Here is a 24,399-nt window from a genome sequence, read left to right as displayed (position 1 = left end):
CGTTGCTCGATCCCTGCTCCTGCCAACCTAGCAGTTCAAAAGCACGTCAAAGTGCAAGTAGATAAATAGGTACTGCTCCGGCGGGAAGGTAAACGGCGTTTCCGTGCACTGCTCTGGTTCACCAGAAGCGGCTTAGTCATGCTGGCCACATGACCCGGAAGCTGTATGCTGGCTCCCTCGGCCAATAAAGCGAGATGAGCGCCGAAACCCCAGAGTTGGCCACGACTGGACCTAATGGTCAGGGGTCCCTTTACCTTAAGGAAAAGTGGGACATTCCGGGATCAAATCAGAAAACGGGATGGCATATCTAAATCAAGGAGGTCCCTGGAAAATGCGAACACCTGGAGGGTCTGAGGCAGCTGACATTCAAATGAGACTCTGCAAAGTGTTGTGCAGGTATCATGTTGTCTGCTAGGAAGAAAAATAGATTCCACATATCTGGATATATGAAAACTGAGTGCTGTCCAGGTCTACTAGCATCCTTAGGTGAAACACTAGGAAGTTTTAATATTAATAAAGGTGAAAATTAATTTATATACTATGGTAGGTAAAAAAAAAAAAAGTCCACAGAAGTCAAACTGTAACTTAGCAGTTGTGGAGATGTATCTGTTATGTACTGAAGTTCTCACCCTGGGCCAGCAGGGGGATACTGTAGATAGTTCAGGTCCACATATGCAAATAAGGGATCAAAAGTGACGTTCAGTGATTGGATAGTTACAGAAAATGGTTACTGTTGCGTTCTAGTGGAGCTCTATATAAGCAGGCTGGCTGAACCCTTCAGTTCAGTTCTGTTCTGGCCTGTGAATAAACAAGAGCTGTTTGAAGAATCGCTGTGTAGTCTGATATGTTCACCCACAGCTTAACAGTTTCTTCTAAGAATAAAGCCCCCTTTCTATTGAAAAGCAGTTTATGACCTCAAACATATGCATTCATGATGGTGTAGATAAGTAGATAACCTGTGAGGAGCTTTTATTTCTTGTTCTGCTCTTCAGTCCAATCATTTGCAGGTTTTCTTGTAAGTAAGCCCAGTGAGTTACTGGTAAATAGGACTTGTGCCTCCTAGTTAAGTGTGCATAGAATAGCAGGTCTTGTGTAATATATCACAAGAATAATGGGTCGCCTGTCTTTACTGCAAGAATTCATTTCACAATGTAAAAAGTACTAAAAGTGTGAAGCATTTTAGGATGAATGCTTAAAATTGATTATATTTTTCTGTGAAGGGCTATGTCTGGATTATATCTTTTGTAAAATAAATGTTCTTTTAGTGTGTCTGATCTCAGTGATCTGCAAATCTGCAGATGAGCTTAGAAGGACTGTAATGGGGGGTTGGGCATGGAACAATTTACGGCCTATGAAGTATGCTTCAAATGCTACAGCAGACTGGGGGAAAACTGCCTTTAATCATAGATATTTTGACAGGGCAAATGATATATTTGACCAGCCATTCCAACTTCTGCTAATACAAAGGCTTTTCTTGCAAAGAAAGGGAATGATATAAAAACACAATGACAGCTTTTGACTTATTAAGGCCTGGTTTTTTACATTCCTGGTTTAGACAGGGACTAGCAAGTCACTGGAGTCCTCCAATAAATAATGTGATGGAAGCAATCAATGCAGATATTAATGCAATCTTCTCCATAAATTAGGGCTGCTGCAGGTCTGAGGGGTCCCTAGGCAATAAGCTCCATAGTTCAAAAAGCTCTGCCCATTATACACTTGATCCTCCAGCTTTGCCCATGAGCCTCCGAATTCTGTCTTGGCTTTGCCTGCCCTTGTTCCAGGGCTAGCTAGAATTTTAAAAAATATTAAAGGTTTGCAATAGGATGTTAACATAAGATAAGTATCTGATTATAGAACAGTGCTTTCTGACTTGGTTGCACTACATTTGATGCATTCCAGATTTAAGACCAAAATATGTGACTTATTTTGCAAAATGGTATTGTGAATTGGCATGCCATGCTGACATGTTTTCCTTTGACTTTATTGTTTTTGCTACTTGTATTGTTATGGAAAAAATAAAAAAGCAGTAAAGGTAAAGGACACCTGGCAGTTAAGTCCAGCTGCGAACAACTCTGGGGTTGTGGCGCTCATCTCACTTTACTGGCTGTGGGAGCCAACATTTTTCCGGGTCATGTGGCCAGCATGATTAAGCTGCTTCTGGCGAAACCAGAGCAGTGCATAGAAATGTTGTTTACCTTCCCACCGGAGCAGTACCTATTTATCTACTTGCACTTTGACGTGCTTTCGAACTGCTAGGTTGGCAGGAGCTAGGACCGAGCAGATATTAACAAGATGACTTTGATGGTGAAAAGTGCTGGATAGTCTTCCTAAAGTAATGCTATCACATGATTAATTGATCTTTTCAAAAATCAACTAAAATTTCTTATCCATTAAGTCTCTGTGTTAATAAAACAATAGCAATGAAGGCAGAATGGTTTTAATGTAATGCATGTGTGCACTACATCAATACCATATAAAAATAATTTCTGCTACCTGCATTTTTTGGAAGTGCATGCATTAAAAATACCTTAAAACCCACATACTACTGTCTTTTAGCTGCTCAGTTTATTTGTCCAATCTGCCTGCTTAGAAGCCTTACCCCTGCTTGATATTATACAGCATAATTACACGTATAAGCAGCCTTTATTAACAGCGCACTGTCACCTTTTGAATGTTAGGATTCTATTTCCTTTGGGCAAATTGTAAACAATGGGGCATAGGAGGAGCCAACTCCAGGGGGCCATGGGTGCTTGGGCGCCCACAATAATATAATTGTGGGGGCCAGGCACCCACAAAGTCAATGAGAAAAGCTAGCAGGTGGAGGGGTTCTGGGATGCTGAGGCAGTGTCTCTCTGTCTCTGTCTCTGTGTCTGAGTCCCTCCTCCTGGAAAAGAGTGCCTTGCTGGCTGTAGAGAGGAGGAGGAAGAGGAGCCGCTGCCATCAGCCACTGCAATGCGGACAGGTAATGTCACATGCACATGTCTGCACATAGTGCATGTGACATCACAATCCTGAGGGCAAGTTGGCACCCCTGCAATGGGCTGCTCTTTTTTAAAATAAAAAAGTCAAAACAAGGAATCAAAATCAGTTAATAATCTCCAAGATGCGTTTTTCCAATATGTTCCATCTGGGAGATGGTTTGGAAACTAGAACAGGTGCAAAGGCATTGGCTGTTCTCATCTAAACAATTTTGCAGGGGGTGGGATTAGGAAGAGCAGGGCATCTGGAGCTTTTCCTATGAGGTACAGAAAAGATATCACTTTAATATGAGTTGTCGCATACGTTGTTATGTGGCAAGTAAGGGGAAAGGAAAGAGAATGACTCTATAATGCTACGTGGAGATGTTCCTCTGTACATGCATCTCAATATAAAGCAATGCTTTGTATTTTTATAAGTAGACTATAGAAGGCATGAACAATATGGGGATGTCAGAGGTCCATCTTGTGTTCACTTCTTGAAACTGCATGAAGCCCTATGAAACTTGAGAACACCTCTTTAAATGCAATTATTTTGCTGATTCTTAACTAGTGGGCAAACTTGTAAATTTTCAATGATGTCTACAAAGAAGATGCATAATTTAGAAAGACAGCATCCTGTATAATACTTCTTCATTACACCAGAACAAGGAAGTATTTATTGCTGATGACTAAGATAACTTTGTGGGATGCAGGTGGTGCTGTGGTCTAAACCACTGAGCCTAGGGCTTGCTGATAGGAAGGTCGGCGGTTTGAATCCCCACAACGGGGTGAGCTCCTGTTGTTCAGTCCCACCTCCTGCCCACCTAGCAATTCAAAAGCACACCAATGCAAGTAGATAAATAGGTACCAAGATGAGCGCCGCAACCCCAGAGTTGTCCGTGACTGGACCTAATGGTCAGGGGTACCTTTACCTTTACCTTAAGATAACTTTGAATGTTATGATGCAGTTTAATAATTATTAAATTATTGCAGTAATTCAAGTGTACCAATTTCTCTCTTTTTCTTTTTAAAAGAATGTGCTACACTCCAAAATGTGATTAAAGGTCTCCAACAAACTATAGAAAACCAGTATAATTTGAGAGGTAAAAAAAAGCTAGCTGCAGTGTTGATGTTGTTCTTAATGTGTTTAGAGGCTGCTCTTGTGTGGACTAGAACACAGTATTTGGAATAGTGCTTCCAATAAGGGTTGACTACATATAGATATGCATCAGCAAAAGTAGTTGTATTTAGGCATCTCTATTAAACTTCTTCAATGCAAGTTGCATACAGCTCAGTCTTGTGTGTCTGGCATAGGATGCTGCTTTGGTTGAAAACCTCTGCTTGTGTGTCATTGGCAGATGTTGCACAAGGTTATTTCCATGTCTTTATCCATTTTTTTGCTGGCATAGTCACCTGGGTGGTTGGGGAGATAATCCAGCACAATGCTGGTGAGTGCATAGGTCTGGAAAATGACAAGGAGTTTATAAAGTTCCTGACTCTCCCACTTCTTACCTCTTTTGCTTACTTGCATAGACATTTATTTAGTTATTCAATCTGTTAGTTGCTTTATATCAAAGAAAGTTTCAAAGCAACTTAACAAGATAAAATGCAAACTGGTAAAATCAATAAAAAGCCAAATAAAAAATATATACCATACAGAATTCCTAAAATGATCATCCAACAATAGAATAAGGAGGGGAAGTTATCTTAACTTTTTTAAAGCCCCATGCATATATGTTCTAGAAAGCATTCAAGATGTCAAAGGCTGTTATTTGGTCCATATACACCTCCCTCTTTCTCTTTCTTTCTTTCTTTCTTTCTTTCTTTCTTTCTTTCTACAGAATCTGTACAAAATTTCTCTTCCAGTCTGACTGTCAACAATTCCCTTACACAGATGAAAGTGAGAGACTGAAGAACACAGCATATAATTTAGAAGAGAAACTAAAATCCCATGAACAGGTGACAGCATCTATCTTCAAAACCTTAGGTTTCTTTCTATGGAAGACTGTATAGAGAATCAACCTACTTTCTAGAGAGAGGAGTTGTCTTTTGACAATTTCTCATATTGATTTTTCTTTCTTTCTTATATCGGCATTGTCATCTTCATTGTTATGAGCTACTTAACAATAATCAGATTAGAGTGTTGGTTTCAAATACTTGGTCTTAATCTGTTTCTGGCTCATCTTCTGACATCACAAACATTTGTTCCCATGTATCTATCCAAAAGAGCAGGGTGATATATTAACTGCTTCATTCCGTGTGGCATTATACAATCATGGTGGAAGTCACAACAGTTTCAATACGTATAATCCTGCATAGCAACAATAAATTGCAAGTGTGTAATCTCCTTCATTTTGGAAAGGAAGGACCACAGTCACATGGTATGCTTTGAATGCAAACCCAGGTTCATCCCCTATTAAAAGGGCTTGGAAAGACACCTGACCAAGAAGTTTGTCTAGTAGTCTGATGTGGCATATAGTAGTTTTACATTTTCTAAGTCTTTTTTCAAGTTTCATTTAAAGTTGTAAGCTGCGAACAAGTTCAGCCAAAGTAAATTTGTTCCACTGACAACTGGAGTAAGGCTGCAATCAGTCAGAAAAGTTGCAGAGGCAGTAAAACATGGCTTAGTTACAAAATGGTAGAAGTTCCCAAACGGTTGGTAAAGGAACACAAGAGAGGCTTGTGAAAGCCATGCAGCTGAATTGGAGCAACCACCTCAGACTTCCTCACACATCAAGTTCACAGGTAGACTGGGTGGTAACAAAGGTTTGGTTGCCTATATTCTTCCCAAGAGGAAGTGACATAGCTAAGCCTGGTGGGACAACTTACTCTATGGTATTAACACCATTGTGCATTAATTATACTTAGGAATACTGGTTATGAGAGGCTCGTTATCCCATAGATCTTCCCTTGCTGGTGATCTTGCTTGGATAGAGGTGCTGCAACTGATTCAGCAGCCTCATTTCCTCAGGCTGTTATGATTCCTTCACTTCTGCAATCTGAAGGCAACTGGTAGTTAGAATCAAGTTTTTTTTCAGCTGAGAGCCCAGAGTAAACTCCTGTTTGGCTACTCCTCTCTGGCCAGTGGATAGGTCCAGGCTGGTCTTCACCTTGGCATGATGTTCCTGGGAGGTACAAGTCCAACCAACAATCTCCCAGCAGCCCTCTAGCCAATGGATGGATTAGCCATAGTGAATGAGACCATAGTGTGCCTTCCTCCTGTTCTGCAATCCCACAGATAGTTGGGCAACTATAGTTATTTTTACGGAAGGAATGGGAAAGCAAACAAGCTTTGTCGTGTGTGAATTGGCCCCATAATCTGGGGGTTAAATTAAGTTAAATCCAGTTGTTGCAGCTAAAGTTGTGATCTTATGTGCTCCTAAAGTAAGACTTATTGAGCTAAAAATGACTGTTTTTTTTTTAAAGGATTGTCACTGTAAACTAGGTGATGGGAGCGGCTGCATTATTCCTGTTCTATAAATTGAAACCTTGGATTCTTTGGCCTCTGAATGAATCCATTACTTCCAAAGTTAATTTTGAAAGGAGTGTTGGTAGTTCAAATACATGACAAAAAGAGGATTCAGTGAATTTTGTGGCAACTGAAATCTGTTTAGACAGATCAGTTGCTTATTCTTTTATAATCTCTGCTGCTGGAAAGCTTTATGCTACATTATATAGTCTCGTGATTTTAATAGTATTGTTATTTTCAACTACCTAGAGAATTTGGCTGTTGGGTGTTTTGTTTTAAAAGATTGCTTAAATCAATTTATAGGAACATAAAAATATGGTTGATAGACTCATGAGAGAAATGGAAAAGAAGGAGGAGGAACACAAGCTTGAACAATGGAAGCTGCACTATGACATGAATAAAAAATGTAAGCATAAATTGTGTACACTATATGTGAGTGATGCTGAGATTTCTCATACTTTAAAGAAAAATATTTGGTACTACATACGGTAGTTCTTTTTCACTAATGAACAGTAGTCTCGGAATTAACTATGGTGGATAAATTCCAGCTTATCTGGATCCCCTAAAATTGTTGTGTATTAACCAGCATCATCTTTGATGAATCTTCTCCTCCAAGGTGTATGTAAATAATGTTTACATATTGATTATTTTTGTATCTAAAATTAAAAAGTTTCTTATTTATTATCCCAGCTTTCCTTGCAAATGTTTTGAGTAACATTTTCAAACGTACAGCTTCTCATCACCTTAAAGCCATTTGATTAAATGTAATGAATTATTTTAATTACATTATTTTAATTTTGTTCAAGTTGAAGCCATGGAGAAAGAGCACAAGCTACTAATAGAGAAAAAAGATATGGAGATTTTAGAATTAACTAAACAACTCAGAGCACAAGAAAAAGAAAAACAGGATGAGATAATCAAATTGCAAATAGAGGTACAGTATGCACTAGAAACTCAAGATAGAAGCCAGAAGATAAAAGATTGGGTCTGTTTTATAAAGAAGTATATGTAAATACAAGTCGTAACTTGTGAATAGGAAGTATAACTTTTTAGGAAGAGCCTAGCTTGTTGTTTTACTGGATAAATGATAAGAGCCTTATAGCAGGCTGTTATTCTGCCATAACCGAGAATAATTTCCACTGAAATTAATTAGATGTAATCTAAATAAATGAGTTTCAGATTGAGCTATTAGAATTATGTTGCTTATAATTTTTGTTTCCTTGTTATACTTCTGAAAAAGCAGAGGGAGCAAGAAAAAGATTTCGAGGTGGTTTGTTTGTTTTTGTTTTTCTCCTAGCAGCACTGAAAATGTACTCATACTTTGAATGTTTTAATATCTACCTTACCCTCTTTTGTCACATGGTTGCAGATTTCCCCACTGCTGCCTATGAATTTAATTATAAACTTCAAAACACACATGACCCAGCCAATAAATTTATATTACATTTAACAACATAAGAAGTACCCGGCTGAATTAGACCAAAAGTCTATCTAGTCCAGGGGTCTGCAACCCGCGGCTCCGGAGCCGCATGTGGCTCTTTTACACCTTTGCTGCGGCTCCGGGGTGGATACTAGCGAGGGGAGGAGGCGCATTGTGCGCCCCGACACTTCCCACTGTGGCGGGCGCTGTACTGGCTGTGATGTCGCATGGGGGCGGTGCGTGCGTTAGTCACGCACCGTCCCGACGTCACCTTCCCGGTTTTGCGGCTTCCAGTTTTTTTTTCTTCGGAAACGGGTCCAAGTGGCTCTTTTTGTCTTAAAGGTTGCAGACCCCTGATCTAGTCCAGCATTCTGATCCTACAGGGGTCAACCACATGCCTATGGGATGTCCACAAGCGGGATTGGAGTATAGCAATGCTGTCCCACTCCTGTCCCCTAGCAACTGGGGTGCTGAGATGCACCATCTCTGATACGTAGGTAGTACAGCCATCATGGTTAGTATCCATTACTGGCTTTATCCTCCATGAGTTTAATTCCCTTTAAAGCCATCCAAGTTGGTAGCCTTTACTATCTCTCATGGTAACAACGTCCAGAATTTAACTATGCACTGTGTAATAATCTTCTCAACACCATGCATAATTTTTGCACCTCTCTCTTTGTGATGGGATAGTGAGCTGCTTGTGCGTAAAAGCTTGATCCCTCTGGGGTTTGGCTGGTCATCCAAACCGAGGCACTAACGGAGCCCCCAAAGCATGACTCCGTCAGTCGCTGGTAGAATCTGACAGTGGGCGTCTACGGAATTTACGCCAACATAAAAGCTGTTTGACGGACATGCGCCTTCGTGACTCTCTGCGTGACAGTTTCCGGCGAAGGGTGGGAGTTCCTAACGGGGGTCTTGTTACCTCTTCGCTATTCTCACTAGAAGTATCCCAGAGCCTCCCCTCCGCTGTGACTCCTGCACTCCCCCTGCTGGTTCCTTCCTCTGCTGCAGATTCTCTCCTATTCTCCTGGAGCCTGTCCACCACCTGTCCCTCCGATGGCAGTTCCCTGACATCCACCTCCCCCCCAGGGCCCCCTTCACCCCCTCCCGCCTCCTCTCCCACTGGCGGTGAGGGCGGAAAGCCCCTGAAGGAACTCTCCTCGTCGTCCGAGGATTCAAACACTTCTAGCCACGGCGTACCGTCTCTCTCCCCGTCTTCCTCTTCTTCGTCGGAGTCGGCTTCCTCACCCACCCCTGACTCTGGGAACCCTTCAAACTCTCCTTCCTCATCGGTGGTCCCAAAGTGTTCCCTTCTAAATCGTGCCACGGGTTGCGGTTTTCTTGGGAAACGCTGATGAAATGTTTCTATTAAGACCTCGTCATTGACTACCTCTGCTGGTACCCAAGTGTTTTCCGACTCTACTTCCCCCTCCCATTCTACCAGATATTCCACCTGATTCCCCTTCCACCTGGAATCAATGATTCCTGCCACGTTCATGTCGCGCTCTCTCTCTTCTATCACGGGCGTTTGGGTGGCCTCTCTCTCACGCTCCCCCCACTCACGTCCCTCTCGGTACGGCGACAGTAATGACCTGTGAAATACTGGGTGTAATTTCATGTGACTGGGCAGCCTGAGTTTGAATGCTACTGGGTTGACCTGCTGTATGACCTCAAAGGGTCCCAATCTTTTGGGTCTCAATTTCTTACTCCCGCCCTTGAACGGTAGTCCTTGGGTGGATAACCACACCCGGTCTCCCACCCTTATAGTTTCACCTTCCCTCCTATTTCTGTCTGCTTGCTTCTTATATTCTTCCTTGGCTTTCTCTAAGTTAAGTTGAAGCTGACGGTGGATCGCTTCCATCTCTTCAAAAAAATATTCCGCCGCCGGCACGCTCCACCTCTCCCCTCCCTCTCCTGGGAATGCCCGGGGGTGACACCCATAATTAGCCAGAAAGGGACTCATCCCTGTGGACACGTTCTCCGCGTTGTTGTAGGCAAATTCTGCTAGAGGTAACTTATCCACCCAATCATTTTCTCTGTCTTTTACATAACACCTCAGGTATTGTTGTAAAATCCCGTTTGCCCTTTCCGCTTGCCCATTTGTTTCTGGGTGCCGGGCAGTTGAGAAATTGAGTTCTACGTGCAGTAAGCTCATAAGTTTCCTCCAGAACCTGGAAGTAAATTGTTTCCCTCTGTCGCTCAAAACCCTCAAGGGGGCGCCATGCAACCTAAAAATATGTTCTACAAACAACTTGGCGGTTTCCTCCGCTGTGACCGCATGTGAACAAGCTATAAAATGACACATCTTGGTTAATAGATCTACCACCACCATGACAGCTGTTTTGCCTTTGGATTTTGGCAGGTCCGTCATAAAATCTATGGATACTGCCTCCCATGGCCTTTCTGGCGTGGGTAAGGGTTGTAATAGCCCCGCTGGCGCCACCCTCTCTCCTTTCGCTCGCTGGCACCTGTCGCAACCCCTGACATATTCCCGTACGTCCTCCCTCACCTTGGGCCACCAAAACTCCCTGGTAACCAACCACATGGTTTTGTGCTGTCCAAAATGTCCCGCTGTGGGGCTGTCATGCAACTGCTTGAGTACTCTGCCCCTCAGTTCCCCATCGGGTATGTACAGTGCCCCTTTGTAATACAATGCCCCGTTCTTTTCTTCAAACCCCCCTGTGTTCTCCTCTGTCCTCCTGAGCTCTCTGAGTTTCTCTTGGGCGTATTCATCGTTCTCAGTACCCTCTATCAGTTCCCTCTGCCCCACCAATGCCGCCCCACACACCCAGCGGTCTTCAGGGATTACATGCCTTGCCTCCGGCGCTCCCTCCCCCTCTAAGTACTCAGGTTTCCTGGAAAGAGCGTCCGCCCTCACGTTCTCGGAGCCGGGCACGTAACGAATCTCAAAGTGGAATTTGGAGAACTCCTGGGCCCATCGCACTTGTCTCTGGTTCAGCACTCGGGCTGTTCTCCAGTATTCTAGATTTTTGTGGTCAGTTCGGACTTGAACCTTGTGCTGCGCCCCAATCAGCAAGTGCCGCCATTTCCGGAATGCTTCATGAATGGCGAGCAGTTCTCGGTCGTATACTGTGTAGTTCCTCTCGGATTTGTTCAGCTTCCGCGAGAAGAATGCACACGGTCTCCATTCAGACGTATCTTTTCCCGGCTGGAGAAGAACGGCCCCCACCGCTCGGTCTGACGCGTCAGTCTCCACTCTCATTGGTTGTTGTAGATCCACGTGCAAAAGTTGCTCTTCCGACGCAAACGCCTGCTTTAAACGTTCGAACGCCCGCTGCGCTTCTTCCGTCCAAACAAATTTCTTTTTGCTACTAAGACAATCCGTGATGGGCGCTGTTAAATGGGCAAAGTTTTTGATGAACTTCCTATAGAAGTTTCCGAAGCCCAGGAACCTTTGCACGTCCTTCTTGGTCTTTGGTGTTTTCCATTCCAGTACCGCTTGAACCTTGCTGGGATCCATGGCCAATCCCTTGTCAGACAACCGGTACCCCAGGAATTCCACCTCCCTGGTATGAAACTGACACTTCTCCAGTTTCACCCACAGCCGGTTTTCTCGCAGCTTGCTCAGTACCTCTCTTACATCTCGCACATGCTGCTCCTCATTCTCTGAGTACACCAGGACGTCATCTAAGAACGCTACGCAGTTCTTGTAGAGCAGTGGCCCCAGGACGTGATTCATGAATGATTGAAAGCAGGCGGAGCCCGCTTGTAATCCGAAAGGCATAACCCGGTACTCAAAAGCCCCCAAGGGGGTGAACATAGTGGTCTTCCACTCATCCCCCTTTCTCACACGTATCAAGTTATATGCCCCCCTAAGGTCCAGCTTGGTAAAAATTTTCCCTTTTCTCACCCGTGTTAGAATGTCATCAATTCTAGGCATAGGGAAAGTCACTGGTTCTGACACTGCATTTAGGGCCCTGAAATCACATACAAGCCTGGGCTTGCCCGTGTTTTTTTTGTCCACAAAGAACACTGGGCTGCCCCCCACCGCTCGTGACTCTCTGATGAAACCTCGCTTGAGGTTCTTGTCAATGAACTCCCTTAACTCCTGCATCTCACTGTCTGACATTGCATACAGCTTGCCCACTGGCAATTGTGCTCCTGGGAGTAAGTTAATTTGACAGTCAAAGGGTCTGTGCGGGGGCAGTTTATCTGCTTCTTTTTCGCTGAATACGTCAATCAAGTCAGCGTATTGTGGTGGCACCCTCCCCTTGTCCATCACTTCCATCCCTGCTAGAGTGGCCCTGGCCCCTGCCTGAGCCTCTCCCTCCTTGCAGTGTTCTAGGCAATGTGCTGATCCAAAGGAAACCACTCTCTGATGCCAGCCTACTAGCGGATCGTGTAGTGCCAGCCAGCTCATTCCCAAGATAATAGGAGCTCCTCCCAAAGTGGCTACGTTAAACGCTATCAGTTCTGTGTGTCTTGCCACCCTCATTATCATTGGTACAGTTTGTTGGTTCACTTCTCCTCCCAACAGCTCCCTCCCATCAATCGTGGTAACCTGCAAAGGCTTACTTAATGGGATAGTCTGTATCTGGTGTTCAGCTGCAAACTCCTTACTCATGAAATTACATGAGCTACCTGAATCCAATAGCGCTTTTATCTTCAGTGGGTGTCCGTTTGCCAGTTCCAGCAACACCTCTATCACAAGCGCTGGTCTTGGAGGTTCCGGCGTGGGCACATTCACTACTCCCTGGCCTGGCTGCTGTGCCCTGATGTTGGCAACCAGGCGTTGGCTTTTACTTGCTCCGTGATTTCTTCTTCCTCCTTCCCCCCAACAGTTCCCGCCATCCCTTGCCATTCCTTCCTTTGCGGACAGACTCTGGCAAAGTGACCTGGCTGTTGGCAGAGATAGCATCTCTTGCCGCTCTTTCCCTCCTTCTTCCGCCCTTCACTGGTGTTTGAAACTGCGCGCGCGCGCGCTGTTCCAAGTTCCATCGGCTCTGCTGGCGGGAAAGGCTGCTCCGGAATCTCTGGAATGCGGAAGTCCTTCCAACGTTCCCCCTTTCCTTCCCGCTTTTCCATAGCTCTAGCCTCCTGGCGTGCTCCTATGGACAGCGCTGATTTAGTCAGCTGATCCATAGACTCCGCCCTAGGCGCCCGGGAAAGTTCATCTTTCACTGCCGGAGAGAGACCTTCTTCAAACAGCATTTGAATAGGTTCACTAGCAAGGTCCCACCCTAGTCTATGAATCAGCATGGTGAACTCAGTCCAGTACTCACGTACAGATCGGCTCCCCTGTTTACACGCCATTAACTGTCTGCGCACCACCCCCTGCTCGATCTCGCTGGAAAACATCAAGTCCATGGCGCGAAAAAACTTCATAGTGTCCTTTAAGATTTCATTATTGGCTGCCATCAGGGGCCGAACCCAGTCCTTCGCCCCTCCCTCTAGATGGCCAATCACGTACGCCACTCTAGAGTTCTCATCGGGGAAGTCATCAAACAGTAGATTGAGAGCATATTGCATCTCTGTCCTAAAGGCTTGATAGTTCCTGGGATCCCCCCCAAATTTCTGCACCAATCCAGGCACCCGTCTGGCAAGTGGGGTGGTTTTCCCTTTATCCGCATCTTGAGCCCTCCTCTCCTCGAGCCTCGCCGTTTGCAGCGCCAGCTGGACCTCCAACGCCCTGTACCTTTCTTCCAGGCTTGGACCTGCTCCCGCTCCAGCTCCTGCTCCTCCGGTTCCGGCTGGTTCGCTCATGATGCCCTCTGCTTGCACAAGCTGCTTTCAAAGACTGTCAGATTGCTGTGATGGGATAGTGAGCTGCTTGTGCGTAAAAGCTTGATCCCTCTGGGGTTTGGCTGGTCATCCAAACCGAGGCACTAACGGAGCCCCCAAAGCATGACTCCGTCAGTCGCTGGTAGAATCTGACAGTGGGCGTCTACGGAATTTACGCCAACATAAAAGCTGTTTGACGGACATGCGCCTTCGTGACTCTCTGCGTGACAGTTTCCGGCGAAGGGTGGGAGTTCCTAACGGGGGTCTTGTTACCTCTTCGCTATTCTCACTAGAAGTATCCCAGAGCCTCCCCTCCGCTGTGACTCCTGCACTCCCCCTGCTGGTTCCTTCCTCTGCTGCAGATTCTCTCCTATTCTCCTGGAGCCTGTCCACCACCTGTCCCTCCGATGGCAGTTCCCTGACACTCTTATACCTTTGGAAGCCCACCCCCCCCAGTCCAATAGCTCCAAGTAGCCTTTTCTCATGCAAGTTTCTCCATTTTGGTCACCCTTTTGTAGCTGCAATATCCTCCTTGCATTATGGTGAACAAAACTGTAGAGTTTTCCAAACAACCCTCTTAGGTAGATTAGGAACAAGGGGGTGCTTGGCCCAAGGTAACCCACTGAGCTTCATGGCTAAGTGGGATGGCTCAATAATAGTTAAAGTAGAAATATTTGTATAGGTTTTTCCTCGTCCTCCATTATCAACATACTTACATGTGTTTTTATTTCAGTTCAACGCTGAATTGGTAAAGCTTCAGACCAAAATGCCCAAGTCCTATCCAAATCCCACTTCGCTGCCTCAAAACATTTACAGAAGGGTATGTTTTCCAGCACTTTCTATCTGGGTTTCATTAAATACTTGGATGGCGCACAGTATTTCTGACAATGAGATTTGACTTTAAATGTTGTGTCTTGCCCTCATCACTATATATTAATATCCCTGAAAGTGTTAACACATTGGCCCAGTTCTCCTATTCCTCTGAGGAGTGCCAACCATTGGGAAAATCCCCTACCTAAAATGGCTTCTCTGTTCATTTTTAAGACTGACCTGATCTATATGCACTCCCTCATTTTTAATGACATGTAAGCACTGTGTACACATGCAGACATTGTCTGCAACTCCCATCCATTTCTGTAACACTGAAAAATATGCAATAATTAATGTACCCTGGGGTTGTGGTATTTTAAATTTCAGGCTTTGCAGAATTATTAAATGAAGCTTTTAAAATTCCTTTGGCTGTAGAGTAGAAGTGGCAAGATAGGTACAGAAAGAAATGTAGCAACTTTTGAGCATCAGGAGGTGCTTATCATAGGTCTCGTCCTCATTGATTGTGCTATGTTTTAGGCAAAAACTATGGAGTTAGTTAATTAAGTGCTCTAACTTCCAGTGGGACCACCAAGCTGACTCAGTGCCTGGATGTCATATAATACATACAAACTTTTGAAAAGTATTTGAAGATTTTTTGAAAAGCAATGACACTTTTGTTTATATACACTATCTTGGAACCAAGTTCTAATGGGAAATAAAGCATTTGCTTTAATCTTTGCAGAAGCTTCAGCATCTTCAAGAAGAGAAGAATAAGGAAATTGAAGTTCTCCGTAATACCATCAGAAACTTGGAGCAGAGGCTTGGCAAAGGTGAAGGTGTCCATTTCAAATGTTGACAGTTTTGAAAATTACATGAAAACACAAGTTGTCTGTTTAGGAAGTGTAACTGACAAGTATCACAAGAGGTTAATTGCTTGTTTTGGTTTATTAAAAGTTCTCTTATCCATCATCAACAAAACATGCTTTCCAGTTATATTCTTAACTACTTTCATGCTTAACAAGTGTTCACCATAAAAAATATTCAAGTTTGTAGGGCAGTGACTTTCCCTATGAAACCATCATGAACTACAGCAAGCACCATCTAAGCAGTTTCTGTGTTGAACATTTTCTTTCATGCCTAAATCCTCCACACACAAACACTCAAAAATTCATTTCAGAAAGACAAGGTGTTAACAATGAGACATACTATTTAGCTAGAGAAACATACAAGCTTCATTAATCTGTTATAAAAGTAACCAAAACCAGTACAAGAATGACAAACCAACAGGAACTATGAGATAGATTGTTTCAAGACTTAAATCCGATCAACAGATGTTTTTGACCCTGTTCCATGTTTCATTCTATCACAGCTTCACCTTGCACCCCAAACAGCTGTGATACTTAGCTTTGGTGAGATTTTCACAAAAAGATTCATGGTCTATTCTAATCTTCTTGCCACAGGATCTTAAATGTGCCTGTCCAAAATCTATTACTTAGGTGTTAGAAATTCTGTCAAATCCCTTTGTTTGGAATATCAGCCATCACACACAAACTTTAAAATTACATCAACTTCTACAATACAGTTTGATCATTAAGTGGCTCTAAAGTTTTAGTGGGGGGAAATTCACATTTTTATATATTTACTTGGTTTTTTTAAAAAAAAACCCCAGAGTTGTTTTTAAGTAGTTAACACATCTTTATTCTCCTCCCCTGTTCTTGGTTGCTATACATCAAACAGAAGCCCCTAGGTTATAGTTTATGCTTCTGTCTTCACAAATGCAAACAGAATGGTAGAAGAGGAAACCAGAAAGATGAGGTAACTAAATGTAGCAAACACTTTAAATGGGCACTGAAAAACAAAAATCTATACCATTATGTTGTTTTTTTAAAGGCAAATCAGCTTACCCAAACAACTCAGTACAAAGCCAATTAAGCAATAGCACTCAACTACAGTTGCAAAACATGAAACTCAAGCACTCCGGCTTAATTGGTTCATGGACTAAGCTGCGTAAGTTGCCTTCTTTCAGACATTCACATAACGGTACCAGATGGGAAGCTCACTGATGTAATAGTCACTCAATGTATTTTAACTCTCTTTGGCTCTTGCCAATAAGTGCTTCCAATCAACTTGGAAAAATCTGATGCCTGCATTATGAATGAATGCATTCTACATTGAGGACTCTTCCTTAGTGTCTTAAGATGCTTAGTTTGTTTTTCAGGCTCAGTTTTCTGCCCTTTCTACTCACTGTCAGGCATCTGAAGTTGCAAGCTCACCTGCTGCCGCTGGCTGTCAAGCAGCCGTTGGCAGTCGTCACTGGCAAGACTCAATGACATTCTCTGCCAACAGCTGCCCACGTCACCTGCAGGAAGATGGGAGCTCACCACGACAGTGTCAGGAGGCTATGCTATTTAGATCTTCAAACAGCAAGTGCCGACAATGTCAACATCAGTTACCTGTAGTGGGCCTTGTCAGCTCCTGCCAGTTTCAGCTCAACTGCCTCTGGCAAATAGCATTCCCCTTTCGTCAAAGCCTCTTTCCCTGGGGGGAATCCTCCACAGCTGGTTGCTGTGAGGCAGCTTCTACAACATCCTCACTACCTGCCTGCCCGCCTCTATTTTGATGGCGCCGGTTGTTATGCCGATGGCCATGTCTACGGTGATGGGGTTTCTGGCCTTGATGGCCAAGGGGAGGTGACTGGTCGTGCTGAGAGGGAGGTGGTTCTGCCTCTTCTGGCTTTTCATCTGGCTTTTTTGAAATGTTCCTGCATATTTCTTCAATCTCTGGTGTCTGGAAGGAAAAAGTGAAGACAACATAAATGCACCCTGTTTCGGTAGACAGGTATGTGGCTCTTTAAAAACATATGCAAAATATTAACCCATTCTTACATACCTGCTGTGTAAAATTACAACCTTCAAATTAATGCACTTATATTGAATGGTGGTAAAGCATTTAACAATTTTCTCTCTCCATAGCAACTTGTAAAATTTCACAATACTACGATCAACATGAAACTCATTAAGAAAATGCAGGTTTCAGCTCTTTGGTATCATGCGGGAGGCATTAAGAAGATGAGACTTTCTATTTGCATGATGGCTGTAGAGCCAAAGGGTTGTACCCCATGCTAGCCCTAGTATGAGTAGACAAACTGAAGTCAATGGACAGGACTAAATTAGGTTCATGAATTTAAGTGAGTCTACTGTGAGTAGGATTTCATTGGCTACAACCCACTCATTTTATTTATTTATTCAGTTATCCTGGCTTTCCAATGAGCTTCCAAATGGGTTTCAGGAGGGCTCCCATACTTAGCTCCAGAGAAGGAGCCACAAAGTGCTTTCTGGTACAAAATTTGTCAAGACGTGCCTGCACAATGGTTCAGCAGTAGGGAATATGTAAGTTAGAATCCAGTGGTGTGGGAGTACTTCAGCTGTATGCATTATAGCAGGTTTCCACCACAAATTAAGCCCATAGCAGCCAAGGACCTTTCAAAATTTTCAAAAATCACGTTCAGAATACAAGCTAAAACATGCTTGATTAGGTTTCTGTTTATTCAATTAAATGCACACACAATGGGAAAAGAATATTGTTAAAAAAAAAAAAAAAGTACCAGATAAGAGCAGTTTCCACACTTGGATTCACAGTATGTGATCTGAATGGCTTCTTCCACATACGGAAAACTCAGAAAAGAGTAAGGCAAACCAAGATGATACACTAGACGGCCACACCTAGAAAGAAAGTTACCTGGGTTTTAATATCAATGTGAAATAAATTCATGGGGTGGTACTGTATTCAACTATTAGTCATATTCATTAATTTCAATGCATCTACTTGGAATAAAACTTAAGTTTATTATCACCCATTACGTGGAGCTTTTTGGAAATGAGAAATGAATTTCGGTTGTGCTAGATGTCCTGTGTTCTGTTATAATCCATAAAAAATCTACTGCAAGCATTTCACAGCTGCCTCAGTCCTATATAGCTAGGTTGCAGGGGTGGAAATGCCATTTGCACGGGCTCTTACAACAGCAAATCATGACACTTTTTCTCCCTGTGAGCATGTTTCTGTTGGAAATCCAGGCACCCTCTCACTTCTCAAGCCTCTTTTAAGAGTACAGGGAGCTCTCTGCCAAGAAAAACCTTCAAGAGCAGCAAAGTTTGTCCCGAGGCAATAAACCCATGTCTGGGTTGCAGATGGGGACTCACATAAATGAATGTGCTTCCTTATTTTCAAAATCAATACACATACCTATATATTAAAAAGTAGCATGTGCAAGGGACAGCTAAGCTACTAGAACTCTTCTCCCTAACATACAGCTATCTATGTGCCTGTTGGCTACAACCTAGTATCCTATTTATGGTGGAAATAAGGTTGATATGGATGGGAAGCAGGGCTTTCTCAGCCCTATTCTCCTCAGTGCTATGGAAAACCTTGCCCCATGAGGTTCATTTAGATCTCCTAGCTTTTCCTTTATATACAGACCTGTCATAGATGAGGAAGTCATCCTTCTTTCCACTTAGTGTAGTCCAGACATCAGGTTGTTTTGTATCCTGCTGGTATACAGGAATGTGCTCCGAAACCTTCTCTCTTAGATGGTTATACTTCAGTTGGGAATGGTGTCCTTGGTGATTGATCACAATAAATGAAACATTTACCAAGCCATCACTTTCAAGCTTCAGTTGCAGATCTTCCAATCTAATAGGAGACACACAGAGAGAGAAATCAATATTTTAAGTGCACTATCCTCCTTCAGGACAGTTTATATTGTTTGTTAAGATGTAATGGTGGCTTCTCAGAATCTATAAACTCCCACTGTTATTACTGGATTTATTTGTTTCTGGACAACTTAGAATTTAAAACAAGCGATCAGCATACAACAACATAACTGTAAAATATTAGTTGTGTATGCTATCTTGTTGTCAGAAATGAGTGACACTGACCTTTTATGGATAGTTCAAATTACCACATACTGTATGTGGCTCTGGAGATATTTGCAATGGAGTTTGCTTGCTTGTTGTGATTAGAAAACAACATTTGGCCAAGTGGTATTAATATTATTGCATGTGAAGATTTTAATGCCATGTGGGACAAACGTAGTTCTTGCCTATTCAAAGAATTTAAGATTTTAAAATATATCCTTGACAAATCGCTTTGTTTAACTGTTTAACTGGTTGTGTTAAAAGTTTAAAAAAAGCAATTGCCATTCTAAAGGCTTTTTCATATGTCTGCCAAAAAAGCCTTTGATCCATCCCCTACTCAAAAAGCACTGTACTAATGCTTGAAAATTAGTAGCAATATGCTGCTTTTTTAAAAGTGGAGATAATGTGCAAATGGATCAGTCATTTCCCTCCTCCTTTCTGTAACTGTCACAGAAGCTGCAAATTGTATGCCCTTGGAGGACAAGAAACTGGAAAAGCAGAAGTTAATTTGGCAACTCAGGTTTTCCTTGCTCACTGCAGCCTGAACAATCTGGGTCTCTTTTGCAAGGCATCAGCAGTTCTGTCTCCCACCGCCCCCTCATATAAGGCTTTGGAGGTCATTCACCCCAATCTGAAGAATGCAGGGCACTGTGGACTTTCACACTCCTAATATCTGAACAGCTGTATTTTATTTACTAAAGAAACAATACGTATGAGAAGTGGAATGGATCGCTGTCCCCCTGAAGCTAGCCAAGGAAGTTTATAATGGGACAGTGTGCAAGAGACAAGCTCTGGATGAAATCCAAAAACGAAGAATGAAGCTTATAGGAGGAGTTTTGTTATTACAAACAGCAGTACAGAATCCAAGCAGTGAAGCCAGAAATTTCAGTTTGCGAGCCAAAAATAACTTTTATAACAGAAACACTTTTGGGAGTCATGGAAAAGTAGAGACACCATAAATCTGAAAGAAAATAAGGAGAAAATCCCACCCCTGTCCTGTATAAACATGCCTCTTATTTTTTACAAGATCCGATCTCCTCCACCAAAATGCGGATGCAAACACGGGGTGTCCTTACCTAGAAGCCTGCAACAGGCACATGAATCAGCTGGCTTGAAGAAGGGCTACCACTGTGACGGTACCCCTGGAATCCAGCATAGGATCTTCTTCCCCGATTCGCCATTCTGGAGCCTCTCTGCAACGGCTGCTGGTACCCTGGCTCTCCGTCCCTCCTCCTGGGAGGAGACAGAGAGCCAGGGCAAGTCCCAGGCCAACCCACATGGCAGGGCTTTGGCAGAAAAGAAAAGAAAACAAGTTGAACGCTTCACCCACAACCCCACCGATCACAGAACATGCCTCCTGCCCCTAGCTCCTCCAGAGCAGCAGAATAAACAGACTCCCAATAAATCTGTCCCACTTCTTGTTTTCAAAGGACTCCAACCCCACCCCACCCCTCGCCTTTCCCTTTCTTTGGGGACCACTGCAGTTATAGCAAACATCTGTTTAAGTTTGCTGTATTCAGTTTAATTGAGGCAAATGTCAAAATTCAAAGCGTGCAATCATTCCCCATTTGTATTTATTTCAAAGGTACAAGGTTGTGTTCAACTAACTTTTACTCTGGTCTATTAATTCCAGTGGGTCTGGTCTAAGTTAGCTGTCACCATTAGTTTTAAAGCCAGTTGATGTCAAGTACCACTAAAACTACAGTGTTTGGAAACCATAGGACTCACACAACAGCCTGATCCTATGCATATTTACTTGTGAGTAAGGCTGCACGAGAGGGGATGCCCATTTCATAGACTTCTTAAACTGCAATCCTGTAGGCACTTTCGTGGGAGCAAAGTGGACTCGGCTGTGCTTACTTCTGAGTAACCATGCATAGAATTGCACTGTTAATGTCAGGCTTTAACTGATTTCCCCCCTTTCCCCCTCTGTTCCGGCAGCTCTGAACCAGATACATTCTGGAAGAATATATATATACTGTATTCTTTTCCAGAAACCCCTTTATGGAAACAAATAACTAAAGCCTGACAACTCAGCCTCTGAAGAGGCAAACTTGGGGAATCACACTTTGTAGACTAAAGTATCGCTTTGCGCGCGCACAATATATATAAAACCGATTCCCGATTCGACACACAAAAAGACAAAAAATGACTTTTGCAGAAATCGGAAAAGCGAATTTGACAAGGAAACAACAGACTTACCCGTGCCCCACCCTTCGCTTGGCTGCTCCTCGACTTCGCTTGTGTTCTCTCCAGCTACACCATGCAAAGAAAACAAATCTAGCTATCTAGTTAGCAGCTGCAGTTCTCTGATATTTATACTCCGCCTGTTTATCACTTGCAGGCGTGGTTCAAAGTTCAGGGGACTCTTTTGCAATGTCCTTGCAAGCTCCCTGGGGCGAAACCTAGCCAAACGTTTGTTTTCGTTAACTAACTGGAAGTAACAAGAGCTTTTCCTGCCGTCCTGGGGAAAAGCTATGTGCAGGAAAAGTGGCTTTTTTGGGTGGTGCAATGTCTAAACTCCCCCCAGTAACTCCGAGCTAGTGGTAGAGTCAAAACGTGTGTGGGGAGGACATTAATTCCAAAAAACTTATTACTTGTTTTTAAGGAAAGGAGTATCTGCTGAGCCCGCAAGTTTCGTTGTGTCCTTGCCTTCACCCTTTCCTGACATGGGAGCCTGAGCAAATTTCCCTGCCCAACAGCTGGCTTTTGTTTGTATCAGCCTACTTTGAAATCTATTTGCAATACTGATCCAAAGGTTCACAAAGCCTTGGGTGCAGGCGAGGGAGACCCAAACACTCCCTAGGGAGGTCTCCACTGGCTGCGTTGTTGTTGTTGAAGTTTGAGCTGCAACAAAATATTGCAGTATGAAATTGCCATCCCTTCTCCAGGATACACCTTTGTGTTCTCCTAGCCCAGAGACTGTTTCATGTGCACTGACCATCTTCAGTCCTAAGGATAGGCACTCACAGAATGAGTTAGCTGGGTTTTTATTATTGATTATTATATTGCTTTTCACAACCAAGGAAACTCACTGCAAAGAAATTGAAATGCAAAAAAGAAAGAAAAATGCATAGCAAGCATATCCATTAAAACAAGGTTATTTCAGGTGCTGAAATGTATTGAGCCGGTCCTAATACTCATAATAATAGCATTGGGATTTATTTTTTTCCCATCAGGAACAAGGGCGGGCAGTGACAAAGCACCACAACTTATTTCACAGAAAGTGATGATGTCATCTCCTGGGCACAATTTGCCATCCCCTGCGTTCCAGGTAGCTAACATTTTTCTCAGATAAACCCACCAAATAAGGTAAGTTGAGGAAGAGGTAGGTACATTAGCACACCTGGCTAACAGTCCAAATGGCCAGTTTTTAATCTGAAAATTTTTGAAGCTTCTTTTTTCATGACCAAAAAAAAAAAAGTCCCAAAATAGCGAGCAAGCTTTTGAGTCCACCAGAACACTGCTTCAGGCTGGATGTTAAATGAAATAGGAGGGATGGCGAGAAAAAAAGGCCATCTTGATACTGATGACATAATGTCTGCATTGATCAGAGGTGCATTTTTGTATTGGAAAGGGCATAGTTCTGGCGATTGCCATGATGAGTGCCTACCCTTCTGAATGTACCACTACACCACTGTTTTTCATACATGACAATCAGGCTCTCTGGGCCTCTCTTGTGCTATTTGTGTGCATGTGGGGCAGAAAGTGGGGGACGCGGGTGGCGCTGTGGGTTAAACCACAGAGCTTAGGACTAGAAGGTCGACGGTTCGAATCCCCACGATGGGGTGAGCTCCCGTTGCTCGGTCCCTGCTCCTGCCAACCTAGCAGTTCAAAAGCATGTCAAAGTGCAAGTAGATAAATAGGTACCGCTCTGGCAGGAAGGTGAACGGCGTTTCTGTGTGCTGCTCTGGTTCACCAGAAGAAGCTTAGTCATGCTGGCCACATGACCCAGAAGCTGTACACCGGCTCCCTCGGCCAATAAAGCGAGATGAGCGCTGCAACCCGAGTTGGCCATGACTGGACCTAATGGTCAGGGGTCCCTCTACCCTTTTTTATGGGCCAGAAAGTAGCTTAAAAGCAAATGCACATTTTAGCCACTATAGATAAAATAGACAGGCAGACAGAAAAAAAATTGCCAAACTATTGTTATAATTAGGGGAAAGAGAGAGAAAAATGATTCTTAAATGAGCAATTTTTAGTCTAAAGGCAAAGCGCCCACAGGTCCCTGATCTGGAATGTGCCCCTCATCTGTACTGGGAGCACTGAAATGGCTGGTTTAAACATGCTTTAATATATATATATATATATATATCTGTGTGTGTGTGTCAGATGTGAACTGAAAGTATCCTCTTCCTTCCATGATTTGCTTTCAGAGACAATCATCAAATGAAAGCAAATGAAATCTCAGAGAGAGAGAGAGAGAGAGAGAGAGAGAGAGAGAGAGAGCACTTCAGACAACTAATGCCACTGATGTTCGATATTCACAGCCATTTCTCATTACGTACGTTTTCCATTGGTTGTCTATCATCTGGAAGTGACCCTCTCTCTGGGTGCTCCAACACACTGTGAGGTCACACAGTTGGGAGCACAATGTCCTGTTGCAACTTGACTCTTTAAAGGGATTCTAGGAACGTCACATCCTTGTGCCAAAATTAAGAGGAAAGTAAACTCATGGTGAATTTGCCTGGACAAAAATGTGCATTTTTGTTTCAAAGACTATAAGCCATTACTTTTCTCCAAGGGCACGTCCAGACATCCTGTTTATTGTGCACTCATCCTGATTCTGTCTGCAGGGATATTAGATGCAGGCTATTTAATGAGCATTGCAGGTCAGTCAAAATGAGTGTTATCCCGCACTTCCCACTGCATTTTCCCATCACTTTTTTTACCACAAAGTCTGATATTTGGGGGCAAAGCAGGTTTGTTGCACAAGACCTCCCAATTGCACAGCCTGGATTTGCCAATAAGTGATTTAATACCACACAAACATAGGCTGGAAATGCCTCCAATCTTAAACCCTAACTCCTTTTTCTGTTCTAAGGCAATGTACACACTAGCAGCTTAAAATGCAGCAAGGCTGTGTTT

At 43.3% G+C, this 24,399-nt stretch overlaps 2 protein-coding genes across 12 annotated transcripts in view; one reads left to right on the top strand and one right to left on the bottom strand.

The window, feature by feature from the left end:
- CCDC152 (coiled-coil domain containing 152) overlaps window positions 1–24,082 on the top strand; it is a 28,918-nt gene extending 4,836 nt beyond the window's left edge. For 7 of the 11 annotated variants that reach the window (XM_083703696.1, XM_083703692.1, XM_083703693.1 and 4 more), the window contains exons 4-10: window positions 3,992–4,060; window positions 4,852–4,916; window positions 6,730–6,832; window positions 7,233–7,360; window positions 14,322–14,408; window positions 15,141–15,228; window positions 22,491–22,663. In XM_083703696.1, the coding sequence (XP_083559822.1) occupies window positions 3,992–4,060; window positions 4,852–4,916; window positions 6,730–6,832; window positions 7,233–7,360; window positions 14,322–14,408; window positions 15,141–15,228; window positions 22,491–22,609 (659 nt within the window). In that variant the 3' untranslated portion in view covers window positions 22,610–22,663. Of the gene's footprint in view, window positions 1–3,991; window positions 4,061–4,851; window positions 4,917–6,729; window positions 6,833–7,232; window positions 7,361–14,321; window positions 14,409–15,140; window positions 15,229–22,490; window positions 22,675–23,643; window positions 23,730–23,769 lie in introns of those variants that run through there. The other 4 variants (XR_014556381.1, XM_083703697.1, XM_083703688.1 and 1 more) reach the window with 4 other exon arrangements.
- Window positions 15,325–22,152, bottom strand: SELENOP (selenoprotein P). The gene is made up of 5 exons (XM_083703735.1): window positions 21,514–22,152; window positions 20,388–20,597; window positions 18,875–19,087; window positions 18,003–18,120; window positions 15,325–17,185 (listed from the first exon to the last, which is right to left on the bottom strand). The coding sequence occupies exons 2-5, from the start codon at window positions 20,408–20,410 to the stop codon at window positions 16,922–16,924; spliced, it is 618 nt and encodes a 205-aa protein (XP_083559861.1). The 5' UTR covers window positions 20,411–20,597; window positions 21,514–22,152; the 3' UTR covers window positions 15,325–16,921.
- Window positions 24,083–24,399: the final 317 nt, after the last annotated feature.

Source organism: Podarcis gaigeae (assembly GCF_964106915.1).
Source record: "Podarcis gaigeae genome assembly, chromosome: 11".
NCBI classification, from domain to species: Eukaryota; Metazoa; Chordata; class Lepidosauria; order Squamata; family Lacertidae; genus Podarcis; species Podarcis gaigeae.
This window is presented reverse-complemented; position numbering and strand designations above follow the sequence as displayed.